Below are 14,622 nucleotides of genomic sequence, written 5' to 3'. Positions count from 1 at the left end.
ACTTAAACTACCCCTTAAATTTCATATAAAATCGTTTTAATGGCAAATAAAATGTAAAACTTTTGTTATGAACGTACTTTATTTCATCAAAGGAAATAATTCAGTTTGGACATTTTACCATAAAAACAAAAAAAACCCCGGATTTTCGGGCGAATTTCGGCATTTTTTTAATGAGAATTATGTAAGAACCGAAAAACATATTAAATAACTTTAATTTGTCTATCTGAAACTTCAAGCAGAATGTTAAAATTGTAGAACTGAAGTAAATGAGTTCTAAGCGCAGATAGTAGCATCTTGGACAGATTTCAAGCCTCCGATAACATCACATAAAAAGTGCTGACATTAACAAAATATTATTGCTGCCATTTTGTCTCTTTCATGACGTACTACAGATGTTCTAAGTTTGATTTTAATTTGGAGAAACCTATTAAAAGTTTTAAAGGAGGGGGAGGGGGTCAGGTAATTTTAGTGCTTATTTTACAAATTCCAAATATTAGACAATATACCCTGAAGATGGTACCCCTACAAAAAACCATCATAATCAGCCGACGTTCAAACGCTGACTGAGCATTTCAATGGAAACAAGGCTTTGGATATTTTTAATTTCAAGATTGTTGCATACATAAAAAAACAACTTTTGTGTGATTTAACTTTCATTCTTTTATTTACAAATCTACAAATCAAGAAAATATTCCAATCATTGTTTTGTTAGAAAAAAGTTTCCCGCCAAAAACTAGATACATGTTAGATTGCGAGAGATAGCAAAACTTTTTTAATCAAAGTTTTTTTCTCCTATATATCACTTCTTCTTCTTCATCATCATATTCAAATAATTATAGGCATAAAATTAATTTACAAAACCGTACGGTATAAATTCGTATTTTTTAGTCGCTAAATAAGACTGTCGCTGAATAGAAAATCTAATCTTAAGGGATTACGTGTATAGAAATGTTAAATTTACCGCAGTAGATGAATGTTCTCTGTTCTTTTAAAGCGAGTAGTTTTTTTGGTAACTAATCATTATCTATATATATTTTGCATCACAAATAATTTAATTTAAAAATAATTTATATTAAAATTAAATACTTTTATGTTAAAAAAAGAGAGTGAATCTAAAATGTCGAGCGTATACGATCGCGATACCCTTTGTTAAAATATGGCACCTATCAGTGCGAAAAAGTTTAACCAAGGAAAAATCTAAAGATTGAATTATATCCAACTATCGCTGACTGCATAGTTCGACACTTAAACACTTCATCTGATATCTTTTATGTTACACTCAGGCCAAGTTCTTCTCGCTTATTATATTTACAACTAGTATTGACTCGGTTATTCAGATGACACGATTAGTCAGGTGATGTTGGGCGACCTCCCATCGTCGACAACTTGTCTTTCAGTTCTGCTAACTCTAAATATAAGAGCATAGTATTAGCTCGACAATAGAAGCTTTTCCGTTGTTATTTTATTCGCAGGCAATATAAGAGCATATCCTTCACCTTGCTTCAAGTTTTGATTTTCATCGACCAATTCTTGATTTCGTGAAGACAAGTATACAGCATCTTGAATGGAATCTTCAAGTAAAGCTCTGTAACGTAGTTCCAAAGCTGCTTTCTGTTCTTCAAAAGCTTCGCGGTAGTGTCGAAATGTCTACAAAAGAAGAAATTCGAAAAAAAGAATCAACGAGGCTCAAGAAGAACTTAAAGATTATAACTATATTTTTAATTTTGATCACTACAATCTTGGACAAAAATTAGTGGAGAACTATAAAAATTGTATCTTGATTAATTATAACTAGAATTCTGTTTGAATGGGGCTGTCCCATTGTTACAAATTCTTATTATTTTTTAGGAGTTGCCATGTCAACAGTGCTGTCAAATCACAAAAAATTGTGGCTAATAAATTATTATTAAATCACGCCTTGAAGGAGAGTAATTTACTACAACTGGCTCCTGCGGTCATGGAAGGATAATTTTTTCGGCCTCGCTTTAAATTATGCCTCATTTGTACGGAGCGCTGTTCTTGCAGCATGTGCCTTGGGTGACTTCGTGAATTAGACTTATTGAATGGAGCTTCTTCCGTTTTTGACAAAACTTGACATACAGTATACAAAATAGGATAAATTCATTTTTTTTTTCACCTTGATACTGTTAAGGACAAAATTAGTCCAAAAATTAAAAACGCTTTATCTTTGCCAAAAGTTGACACAATAAACAAGAGCACATGCTAAACATGGTAACCAACATTGTGGCGCGTGGTATTGTGGTTATGGAGTACTACAAGGTCCGTAGTTCGGTCCACAGCGCGGGTATGTTTACCTAGTGTGTTTACCACAACTACAGGTGAATTTATGCCATGTGAGGAAAATTGGGCAGGCAATGCCAGTGTATACTTAATGTATGCATTCTGAACACAGGACCCACATTAATAACAGTGTTTCCAACACTGAAGTGACTTTAATAATAATTAGGCAGAATGGGTAAATATTTCATATTTTTAAATCCAGGAAAAAATTTTTTAAAAAACTGGGCCAGAAATAGAATTAATGTTCTCTAACATTCATATTTGCTAATATACTGAACACTAGATAATTTAATGGGAACCAACGTGGTTAAATATCTCGCCCTTTCCACTGAGGCACTTACAAGTAAGCAAAAATGAAGTTATGAAATTTCTCAGAAAAAAATTAAAAATAACAGTTTAGCAGGTAGAATGAAAATACCTGGAAATGTTGGAGTTGCTGTATTTCAAGTTCTTCCTTCTGTCTTTTAAAGAGTTCGTTCAAATCTTTTTCAACCAACTTTTTCTCATTCTCAATGGATCGCAACTAAAGTTATATAGATTAATTGTAATACATTAAACTTATTACAGATACAGTTTATAATAGCGAAACATGCAAAAACCTAATCATCGGGCGGACTTCAGATAGTTTAAATTTGCGAATATAACCGGGCGGAGTTGAGAAAGTTTAAAATAGCGAAATGTGCAAAACCTAATTGCTGAGCGGGGTTGGGACAGTTTAAAGTAGTGAAGCATGCACAAACCTTAATCGCCATGGCTGCTTTTTCTGCTTTCATATCCAGAAGCTCAATTTCTGTTTTAATCAGGTCATCTATTGATAATGTCTTATGAGCACTTTTCTTTGCCTACAAATGATAGCAGACATAAGGTTAAAATCGAAGGCTTTTTTAAAACAACTTATATCATTGGACAGTCAAATTTTAGGAGTAAAACAGGACACCTTTAATTCTGCTTTCTCTTGTTCAGCCTCCATTTTTAATCTGTCAATCTCATCAGCTAAGGTAGCTTGATTTTCTTTTTCCGTTTTCTCTCTCTGCTCAGCCTGCAGAAAAACATTAAACGTGTCAGACGTCGTGCGAGGTAACATCACACGCGTCAGCTGTTACAGTAATGGTAGCTTCACATGCGACAGCTGTCACAGTAAAGTAGCATCGCATGCATCAGCTGTCACAGTAATGTAGCATCGCATGCATCAGCTGTCACAGTAATGTAGCATCGCATGCGTTAGCTGTCACGGTAAAGTAGCATCGCATGCGTCAGCTATTACAGTAATGTAGCATCACATGCGTCAGCTGGCACAGTAATGTAGCATCACTCGCATCAACTGTTACAGTGATGTAGCATCAAATATGTCAGCTATTACAGTAATGTAGCATTACCCGCGTCAGCTATTACAGTAATGTTAGCTTCACTCGCGTTAGCTGTCACAGTAATGTAGCATCACATGCATCAGCTGTTACAGTAATGTAGCATCACTCGCATCAGATATCACAGTAATGTAGCGACACATGCTTATCTGTCACTGTAAAGTACCATCGCATTTGTTAGCTGTCGCGTTAACATAAGAAAACAAACCTCAATTTTAAATCGAAGTTCCATGTTTCCCTTGAGACTATCTGTTTGTGTCTTTGCATCCTATAAAAAGCAATTCTTACACAAGAATTGTACTAACAAATTTTTATTTTAATAATAATTAACAATCAAGGTAATAAAATCATAATAGAGTAAAATAATGATCAAATAAAACAGTAGCAAAAACGTAGAGATCACCTCTTTCTCGTTTTTCTGCTTCTCCTGTACATCTTTCAAGCTTTGTTTTATCTTTTTTAATTGCTCATTTTCCTGTTTCAATTTTTCTTTCATTTTATGGATTTCTCCAACTTTATGCTTTCCCTCCTCGTCATTCCCTTTCCCTTAAAAAAACAAAGATAATATAATAATAATAAAAAAATAATCACTATACCATGAATGGACAAAAAACTAAGCATAAACAACAAAAAAAACCACTAACCTGCTTCAGTTAGTTTTGCATATTCTGTTATCATTCCTTGCAGCGTATCTTTTAAGTTATCCACTGTTTTTCGTTTTTCTTTGTAGTCTATCATCAGCTAAATTCATCAAGGAAATATCACATGAATCAACATATAATTACCTATCTGTTGATAAGTACGAAGGTAAAAAAATACCCTTTCTTTGTCTTTCTGTAAACTTGAAAGTTTTGCTTGAATATCTTTTCTTCCATGCTTCATAGAGTCAAGCACCCAATCAAGAATACCCTAAATTAAACACCTTAAAATTTTTAAATCAGTCCAACCAGGTAAGTCCAACGAGTTGGGATTTTAGTTTATATCTTCAGATTACGTTCCATAGAATCAAGACATACCTTGTTTGAAAGATGGTGACGTCTTTCTTCTAAAAACATGTCCGATATTCTTTGTTTTTCTTCCCACGTTTGCATTTTAGCCAATTGCAAATCTTTTATCAACTCCTAATGCAAAGAAAGGACATGCTTTTTGTGGACTTTTTTATAATTCTCTTTACTAAAAAGTGATTAAAGTATTCAACCCGCGGTTGTTATATTTGTATTGTTAAACACCTTTATGGGGGGAAAATCGAAAAGTCAATCGGATAGTTTTTATTTTGACGAATGAAATTTAATGATTATTACGAGACAGAAAAATAACTTAGCAACGTTTACAAAATTCTTTACCTTTCCTTTACCTGAGAAATTTTAGTTGGGGGAAGACGACTAATTTTCAGCAATAGTTATTAAAATCCCCCTAACTATAAATTTTCCCCGTCTAACCTTTATGCCGGCTTTTTCTGCGGTAATGTGTTTATTACACAAGAAATTGTTGTTTGAACACAGTAGAAACACGTCCTCACCTCCATTCGAACAACATCATCAGAGTTAGGCATGTCAATCATACTGCTGCTTCCAGTTGCTAATCGCTCTCGAAGACGACCTATCTCTTCTCGCAAATCTTTAATAACATTCAAACTGTCATTCTGAAATAGTAGGTTGTATAAAGAATTTATGAGAATTTCTCTTCAAACTTTTGTATTTTTAAGTCTAAAAAGTTTATGCACGACTGTGTCATAAAAAGTTACAGGATGCTTAAAAAATTCTGTGCAGAGCAACGACGACAGCAATGACAAAAAATAACAGTGACGTACTGCTCTCCCCCAAAACAACAACAACAACAACAACAACAACAACAAAGATAACAATAAAAACAGTAGCAAAAACAAAAACAGAAGACTGCAACAACAGGTAACGACAACAACAACAAACAACAACAATCAACCAAAAAACAACAACAAAAAACAAAACAGGTATTTTGTTAATATATTTTAATAAAATACCTCATTTCTCTTAGGAACATTTTGAACACTTTTCACCATAGTTGCAAACTTTAGGGTAGACAAACTTTCAGCGAAGTCACCATCTGTAATTTAATACATGCATAAAATGGTGAATCTTACGTAAAAATGATTTAATAATGTCAAGTAGTTTTTAAATTTTTTTTGTACCTGTAGGAGAAATATGACCAATAAAACTCGTGTATCCATTCCCTCCAAAGCCATCCTGAACATCAACAAATAACATAACATCAACAAATAATCATCTTCATAAGAACTTTATAAGAAAATGAATTTATAAATACATGGTGACTATGCAACTACATAGCTGACAGTACAAGTTGTGCTTCATTGAACAAAAGTTCACCTGATCATATAACATCATTTGTTATGTAACTTTTATTATAAGATTCTACAATAGCATTTTCTATTAATCGTCAGAAATGATTCTACTTCGACTGTGCACACATGCAAGAAAACAAATAGACAAAATCCTAATTTTAGTGCTGTGAAAAATGTATATACCTGTAGTAACCTGGTCAGTGAGCTTTCGCGATAGGGGATTATATTTCCTTTCGATCCTTGGTTAATGACATCCACAACTTGTGATAGTTGATTCAAGCTAAAAAAATTGATCGGTCTTATTAAAGCATCTGATGTGCACGAAGAAAGTCGGCAAGACATTTATATTACCTTTTGCACAAAAACGGAGCATCTTCAGATTTGCTTGTGTGATCAGATCCTAAAAATGAAAAACGTATATATATATAACACGTATTTCTTTTTTGAATAACTCGATGGAGACTTAGATTGTGGGCACTTTTCTAACTCGTAAAATGCTTGCTGAGAAAAGATAGAAATAAGTTGAAAAATTTACAGAGTTTCTGCTAAAAGAATTATAAAGGTGCAAAAGGAGTGATTCTCTATATTTTCTGAATTTAAACATATGTTCAGGGTGAGCCCAAAAGTAAGTTCGGTAGGCAAACAAACGCATTCAGGAAATTTCACTATTTAAAAGTAAAGCTCAGAAATAGCTTCAACAAAAGAATATAAAAAACAACGACATAAATTGTTTCAAAAAAGAATAAAAAAATTCTAGGTTTTTTAGGTTTTCTCACAATCTTGTATCTCAAACAGCATTCACAAGCACTTGCAGTATACATATTTATTCTGGATGATATCAAATATATCAATTTTTACTAACCAGCCAGATCAACAAAAGTGATCGAAGAACGCATGGCTTTGACATTTGGAGTATTTTTTGTTTTCTGTTCAATTGTAATGGTAAATATGCTTGAGAATCTAAACCAGATGAAATATAACATATTATTATTGTCCAACAAAACGTTCGTTCAGCATTATGCAAAAATGTACCTGTTTGCTTGATTTAAATCTGTTGTTGTTAATTTTTGAATCCTGTTTCCCTGGTCACATAATCTGATAACGTCATCACTCGAACTGACAACAATTTCAGCAATATCATCCACGTACCTGAAAATTTTTTTTACACGATATATTTCATCCAGTTGTCATTCTCATAGGTGTGTCATACTTTTATCAATAATATACACTTTCTTATCAAATCAGAATCAATTCCTAGTACTAAGCCACCAAAACTTGAAAACTTCTAGAACCAAAAAAATGATGTTGTTAAAAAATTTTTTTTACAGAAGGTAAAAGAGATAATTGGTGTTAATTTCCTTATTGTATATTTCTGTAATACACACATGCAAAATACATGTACCTAAATTATAACCCTGACTCACATTCCCAGCTGAGGATGTTGGCGCACTTTAAGATTTCTTCCACTTGGATTGATAAGATCATGAACACTCAAATCATCAATCTAAAAGTATAGTAAGTTTTTTAATAAAAGGTATTACAGTGCAGTTGAGTGTTGAGGAAAAAACAAAGAAGAATTATTTGTAGGGGAAAATTGGCATTCTTTGGCACTTACTGTTATAAAATTTAAGGAGAGCTTAGCCGTAAACTAATTTATTACATAAGAAGAGGTTTTTAATATGTGATACTTATACAAGATAACCTTTAAATACCCATATTTCTTAAGCTCCAAAGTTGGCAATTCAAAGTAATTTTTTATGACAAAAATAACACTATTTAACAAGAAAATTATCTGGCTTTTAGGAAGCATATACTTTTAGATAATTTTGTTATAATTTACAGCTTTGGAATTAACAGTATTCTCAATACTGTTAATAAAATTATACTGTTAATTTAAATTGATCTTAATTGCATTAATTTTTTATCTTCTCTGAAAGTAGTTATAGGCTCCCATCCACAGTTAAGATATAAGAAGAATATTCAAACATTCATTCAAAAAATTTGAAATGACAATCATGGTGACAGGTAATGATTGTATTTCAATAAAGTTAAAATGTTGAAGGGAACATTCATAAAGTACATAAGCGCTTTAGGAGGGAGGGACCGGATTTCGTAAGTGTGTACATACACACTTTGACCATCTAATTTCATTTTTTTTTACATTTTGATGTTTCGAAATTTTCTCCATTAATTCTGTTAAAATAAGTCTTTAATAGAGATAGATGAAATTATTTCATTACCATACATATTTCATAGAATGGGATGTTATTGCAAGGTGGGGGTGGGTCAAATTTCAAGGACATTCATACCTCTAAGAATGATACCATAACAAAGTAATCTTTGATGTTGGAAGCATCGTCAATTAGAGTAAATAATGTTTGACTAACCTGCAACAGAAAAAAAACACACATGAAAATCCTAGATATAAATCAATTGATTTAAAAATAACATACTTCCTACAGATATATGTTTACACTTAGTAAGTTTTTTGTTTAAGCTAATCCAATCACAATATCTATCATTTCCCCACATACAAATTTATGTATGCAAACAAACAAATTACCAATGAAATAAGTCCAGCCTCTTCCATTGTTCCCATGATTGAATGAGATTTGCCAGAGCAGGTCTAAGATACAAGGATTTAAATTTAATTATTGCAACAGTTTTCTGCTTGTGTTGCTTCAAATAAACTAAAACCCTAGAACCTTTAAATATTAAAGCTCCCACAAAAAGCAAGTGGATTTCGTATGAAAAGTTGCCTACCAAGTATTAATATTCATGTAAATGTGTTCATAATATCAAACTGGATAGGTGAAAACAAAAATAAATTCTGTCTGGAGAACAGTTTCTACTCTTTGATCCTTGGTAAAAGCTGCAAATCTAATAAGCACTTCTGTTGAATTAACCACCGCTGCCTAATAAGCAGAGTTAGGGCTAAAATTTCAAATATATGATGGTCACCAGGTTGTTATTTCATCACTTACAGTAAGCTGACTGATACATAGTTATTTTAAATTTTTCTTCTTTCCTCTAAATTTGTTAAAAACATTGTATTTAATTTCTTCTAATTTGCCTGGCTAAAAATATTATTTTAAATTTGGTTAAAAAATACTCTGTAGAAATACTCTACACACGAGGAGATCTCAATATTTCCTTTCCTTGGGTTGTCAAGTAATGGTATCAAACAACTTATTTGACATCATTGCTTTGACTTTAAATAATGTCTCATTTGCTTTAAATATGTCTATACTTCCTGTATGACATAGTATATTATTACTGTGGTTTCTGTGAAAAAAAAACACTAAGGCAGAGCAAAAAAAGAAAAGATTAATGATCCCTAAAACTTCGATGATGTCAGCGGTTACCCATCTAAGTATAAAACAATTTTTCGAAATGATAATTTCCGTTTCCTCCTCATTGCTCACCAGACCAACTGTTAGCTATAATCTTTCGTTATTACTGGGTTTTGTCACTTTCCACAATTAAATGATTTGCAGGATCCACAGAGCTGCACTTTAGTACACAAGATTAATTGATGTGTAAAAACTTCATCTTTTTGCTCTTTAACCCTTCCAGTAAGAACAGTAAGTATATACAGACTTGTCACTATTGGTTAAAAACAAGATATAGAAAAGAAGTATAAAGAATGCATGTATGACAAATATTTATCACCTGACCATAAGCAACAATAGAGACATTGTAGCCTTCCAGAGCCTTTTTTAATAATGGCTCACCAACATCTTTGTATATTTCAGCCTAAAGAAGTTGAAAATAATAATTTTTAGGCCATTTTTCTGAATTTATTCGGATTTTGCAGAATTTTTTAAGTTGATTCCACATGTATTGTAAAAAAACATAGCAAAAGTGCTATTCTTGTGGTAATCCCACATTTGATTCATTCGATATCATATGCTCAGTTTTCGTTATTGCTCTCATATTGCTCATATACTAGTTAAATTCAGGACTTTCAGTTTTGTCTATGTATGGACTAATCAATTATGTACATAAAAAACATAGCAAAGTAAGGTGAAACTTTTTTAATTTTAAAATATAATATATTTATGCTAGCCGATAGCATGTGGATAAATCTATGGGTTCACCAGCCCTTCCGATATTGCATTTTGTGTGTTCGTAGCACAGCTATAAAATCAGGCAAACAGCAGGTATTTTCATAGATAAGAAACTAGCTACAAATATGCTAACAACAACGCTGCATATCTACAAGTATAAGAATATAAATTCAAAACATTTCGTCCAGAATCTTTTATTTTAACATTATAAATATATAGGGTCTAAAATTCTCAAATAGTGTTCCTGGAAACCCCAAAAAGGTATTGCTCTTCTACTAGTAATTTTTACTATATATCACTTATAAAATAATAACAATACATACATTCTTGCTTTCAATTGAATAACAATTATTGAATGAAAAGTTGTGTTCCTGAACAAAACAAAACAAATAAGAAGACATTGTTGCATGTAATTCACGTTGCCACTTAGCAATTGCTGTGGCAGACTTCAACTTTAGGCAGTCTTGGTCATGAATGGCGTGCGATCGCACGCGCACGCCTCCGCACACACCATGTTAAATTCGGGCGTGCTCTTTATCAAATGCCTTGTTCTACTTCGTACACACGCCAAGCAGAACTGAGCTATTTTAGAGTAATCCCTTACCCAAACGTTGGCAATTTTTTTGCCAACTACTATGCTTTAAAAATTCCGTGCTGCCGCTCTCCTAAATGTAATAATTGCACGCCAAAATCATAAGCACGCCTGTATTAGTGTAGGCGTATGTACCACTGCATGTGGGGTCAAATATTCATGACCAAGACTGTATAGGTGAATAGAGGTTTATGTCAACAATTTGACAATATTTAAATAGAAATGCTACAGCAGACTATAGACAATAAATCATACCACTGAACGTGTACATACAAGGTGTAAATACATGCGTACATATGAACACCTTACCTTAACGTGTACATAGTATAATAATGGTAAATACCTTTGTCGAGCCTGATGATGATGGATTATGTAACACAATCTTTTCACCATTAATTTTCACGATTCTTGTTGCTCCACTGTTTTTTTCATTAGCTTCATTAAAAAGAAAGTTTATTATGCACTGATAGTAAAAAGGGGATTGAGAAGCAAAACTTATGGAAAGCATAATGTTGTTGAAGATAGCAAACATAAAAATGTTCAATTAAGTCAAATCAAAAGTAATACTGACTTGTTAGAGGACGGCAACGAGCTGAAACTTGGACAACTGCTCCTTCAGGCTAAATAAAAATTAACAGCATTTTTTTAAAAAATAAATTTCAGTTCACCTAATTTAATGTGAGAAATGGATACAGAGGAAAAGATTGTTGAAAAAAATATATAGAATTAATTTTTGCAAATTTTCATATTTTACCCCATTTAAAATATCCCTGTAAATTCAGTATGAAATTTACTTTATACATGAAGTATGTTTTTTTAGGTTACTATAAGTCCCTATCTTTAATTTTATAATTTGAATAAAAAGGAGATCAAAATTAAAGTGATGTTTTGTTAATAACCTTATACGGTATTTTATCAAAAGAAAAATAAATTACCATTTTTGTTTAAGATCATATATGTTTGAAGTCCCTAAAACAAAATCAAAAATTAAAAAAAGAAGAAGAAATGTAATAAAAAAGACAGCCAAGTTGACTGACAACTAACAGATAAATATATACATCAGAAACAATAACTAAATCATAACCGTACAAGAGAGTCAATAATAGAGTGTTCTATAGGACCTCTCCTTGCAAAACTGAGGGCAGGTCTTTAATATTTGCCTGCTGTAGTAGGCAGGAGAGAGAACTTTGAGGAATTTAAATTATCATGAATTAGAAGGCCTGGGATGAGCAAACGTGTGTCATTTCGGCAAAAAAAATTATGTTAATCAATTCACCTTTATAATATCTATGCATTGATGAACTGGTTTGAAACCTGTTATGTCCCTTAACAGGTTTAAAATTATTGATGATAGAAAATGTCAAAATTTGCTAATTACTATAATTACTATAAGTGAAAAATAAGTGATGATCATGATGATGATGACATCATAATTTATGTAGCATTATTAAATCTGAAATTCTTTAAATGTAAATATCTTGAAAACAAAAAGACCTTTTTAAAAAATTTAAAAAAAAACTTGTTAACCAACTTTTAGCTCTACTGTAAAATATAAGTCCAACATCATTTCATACCCCGGGGTTCCCTTTAAATTTAATTAGCAATTAATTGCTCGCGTCAGAGTGTCTACGCGAGCAATTTTGCTCGCCATATTTTTTGCTAAAAAAATTTTACATTTAGTCTCTCAGGGCATATTTTTTAGGAGAGGCGTGCGCCTTGGCACACACCTAAATCGTTTCAGGCGTGTGATTAAAACGTCCGGCACATTTTCAGTTTGGTCGGACATGTCCGTAGCTCGTTTCAAACTTTCGTTGGTTAAAACGTCTGATAGATTTCCGTCTTGGTCGGACACTTTTAGATCTCAGAATTATTACATAGTCCTGGTCCTTTAAATCCACAAGCAAGCCTATTCATAGCCAAACTGACCATCCTAGCTAATTCACCGACTCCTGACTTAGTTAAAAGAACTACGTAGACATAAATCTCTTTTGCCCGGCCCCTTTGTCGTTGGTAACCAGGTCTTACATAAGAAATCCAGCCATGCGGTTCTTAGCTAATGCGGAGGTGAACGCCGACGGAGCACGGATGATGCAAGTTTGCAAAACTGCACTTACAGGCGGAACAGACAATTTATCATGGATTTAATTGTAGATAATTTCTTCATTTGAAACCATAGCAGGTCCAAATTTAATGAATTATTTTCTTTATGCCGCAACCGCTATTCAAACAATTTCAAAAACGAAACCCACATGCGGTATAATTTTTTTTTCTGTATAAATTTTATGTGCCTAACGTGTACCTTTTAAAAAGAGATTTTATTTTTAAGTCTTATTTAAACCACGCAGATAAAGTTTTTTTTAATTTGAAAACGAAGCATATCTTTTCCTATTTGCTTGTGATGACCTGAAAAATAAACATTAAATACTATTTCGGACATGTAGAAAAGGAAGTTAAGATTGATTTTTTTCCAGGATTATTAAAAAAGCCTGTGTTTTAAGAACTTTTTCCTAAAATGATTGTTTTCTAGGATTTTCAGGACTAGCTAAAAATCAATTTTTTAGATTCTTCAGGTCAGGTGTGTTGGCCACCATGTTTAGCTAGCCAGGCACTCCAAACTTGTGAGACTTTATTAATTTTATGAAATTTATCAACTGAAGCAAAGAAAAGCAGGGAAGAAGGGTTCTCAAAATTATATCATTAAAGAATATATAACTAGCTATATTATATAGCTATAGTTATAATAGCTATAAGCTATAGTAAAATTATTGCAAAACAACACACAAAAACACAAAAGAAATCTTATCCAACAGTTTTTTTTTCATAAAGAGAGTAGTTAGCTAAGCTATGTATTTATCATTTTAACCTGAATCAGTCTGATCGTGTACTATGCTAAATAATAAAATTTAAAAGAGAAGAGGTTTTGAAAAAATGTACCTGGCGACCAAACTAATTTTCCTTTTGTTGCACGTTGTCCTTCTCAGAAGGGTTGTAAAATAAGATTAACAGAAAGATATGGGCTTCGTGTTACAAAACAGATTCGCTAATGTGATTGGTAGAAGTACTAATTCTCAGGCTCATTTACATAGAGTTTACGGAGGACCATAGCCACCTACGTTTATAGCAAAAAAAATCCAGGCTAGTTTGGTTTGTACATAGCAACTCAGAAAACATTCCTAACATTAAAACGTATGACTTTTGCCAGTATAATTTTTCATCCGTAACTTTATAAGTCTGGATTTAATCTAGAAAGTAGCTGTACTTTAGAACTTTGATATCTTTTAAAATTTATTTCAAGATTAAAACTACCAATTATCCCAAAATAAGGGTTGTTATATTATCAAAATATTATTACATTGATGGTCAGTGAATTGTACCAAAAACGTTTTTTTTTATACTTTCGTACGAAAACAAATATGGCTACTTCGCTGTAAATACGAAATTGATTGGATTACGCAAGCCTGGTACGCTGAATATGTAAGTTGAAGCCAATGTTATTCACGCCCCCCAGCGAGTACAATGTCATGTTTTAGCTATCTTTGGTTTCAATACATGCTTCTGAAAATTAAATTTCAATTAAGTTATATACACGGTTTTACAACTGCGAGCTGGTTGACATTTGTGGGATAACAAATATACAGCAGTATCATTTGTTGTGATAATCACAGCTGTACTCTTAGTTGAGTTATGTGAGTGTTATCTCTCTGTTAACTTTCGTAGCTAGCCAGCGTGGCATATAATTTGTTAGCTACTGGTATTGTTTTTATGAAATAAAAAATAAAATTTGGATATAATATTAGTAAGTTCCCAGTCACCTTTAAATTTATTAAGCATTTTAGCAAACCCTTTACGCTATATAGTTTACTTTAGTGAGCTAGTAGAATTATTACCATCAAAAGTATGTTTGGGTAGCATCTATTGATAGCAGACTTTAAAATACAAAGGTTATCAAGTTAATAT

The 14,622-nt window shown here is 32.3% G+C and overlaps 1 protein-coding gene across 1 annotated transcript; it reads right to left on the bottom strand.

The window, feature by feature from the left end:
• Positions 1 to 651: 651 nt before the first annotated feature.
• LOC130654752 (kinesin-like protein klp-20) lies at positions 652 to 13,770 on the bottom strand. Its single transcript, XM_057457367.1, has 26 exons — positions 13,600 to 13,770; positions 11,601 to 11,634; positions 11,237 to 11,285; positions 11,009 to 11,100; positions 10,397 to 10,444; positions 9,676 to 9,759; positions 8,567 to 8,629; positions 8,313 to 8,390; positions 7,428 to 7,507; positions 7,036 to 7,152; positions 6,866 to 6,963; positions 6,355 to 6,403; positions 6,187 to 6,283; positions 5,833 to 5,887; positions 5,665 to 5,747; positions 5,185 to 5,307; positions 4,682 to 4,786; positions 4,485 to 4,574; positions 4,310 to 4,406; positions 4,069 to 4,211; positions 3,874 to 3,933; positions 3,239 to 3,340; positions 3,042 to 3,143; positions 2,720 to 2,824; positions 1,497 to 1,647; positions 652 to 1,408 (listed from the first exon to the last, which is right to left on the bottom strand). The coding sequence occupies exons 2-26, from the start codon at positions 11,601 to 11,603 to the stop codon at positions 1,347 to 1,349; spliced, it is 2,136 nt and encodes a 711-aa protein (XP_057313350.1). The 5' UTR covers positions 11,604 to 11,634; positions 13,600 to 13,770; the 3' UTR covers positions 652 to 1,346.
• Between the last annotated feature and the right edge of the window lie 852 nt (positions 13,771 to 14,622).

Source organism: Hydractinia symbiolongicarpus, chromosome 8 (genome assembly GCF_029227915.1).
Source record: "Hydractinia symbiolongicarpus strain clone_291-10 chromosome 8, HSymV2.1, whole genome shotgun sequence".
Lineage (NCBI taxonomy): Eukaryota > Metazoa > Cnidaria > Hydrozoa > Anthoathecata > Hydractiniidae > Hydractinia > Hydractinia symbiolongicarpus.
Note: the sequence above shows the minus strand (reverse complement) of the source record. Positions and strands in the feature narration are given on the sequence as shown.

Bases quoted from the DNA above. Each gene is read 5' to 3' on its own strand.
- LOC130654752 (XM_057457367.1), bottom strand. The intron at 6,964-7,035 runs GTACATTTTTGC...CATCTGGTTTAG, and splicing joins GATTTAAATCAAGCAAACAG to ATTCTCAAGCATATTTACCA. The intron at 6,284-6,354 runs GTAATATAAATG...CAATTTTTTTAG, and splicing joins GCTCCGTTTTTGTGCAAAAG to CTTGAATCAACTATCACAAG.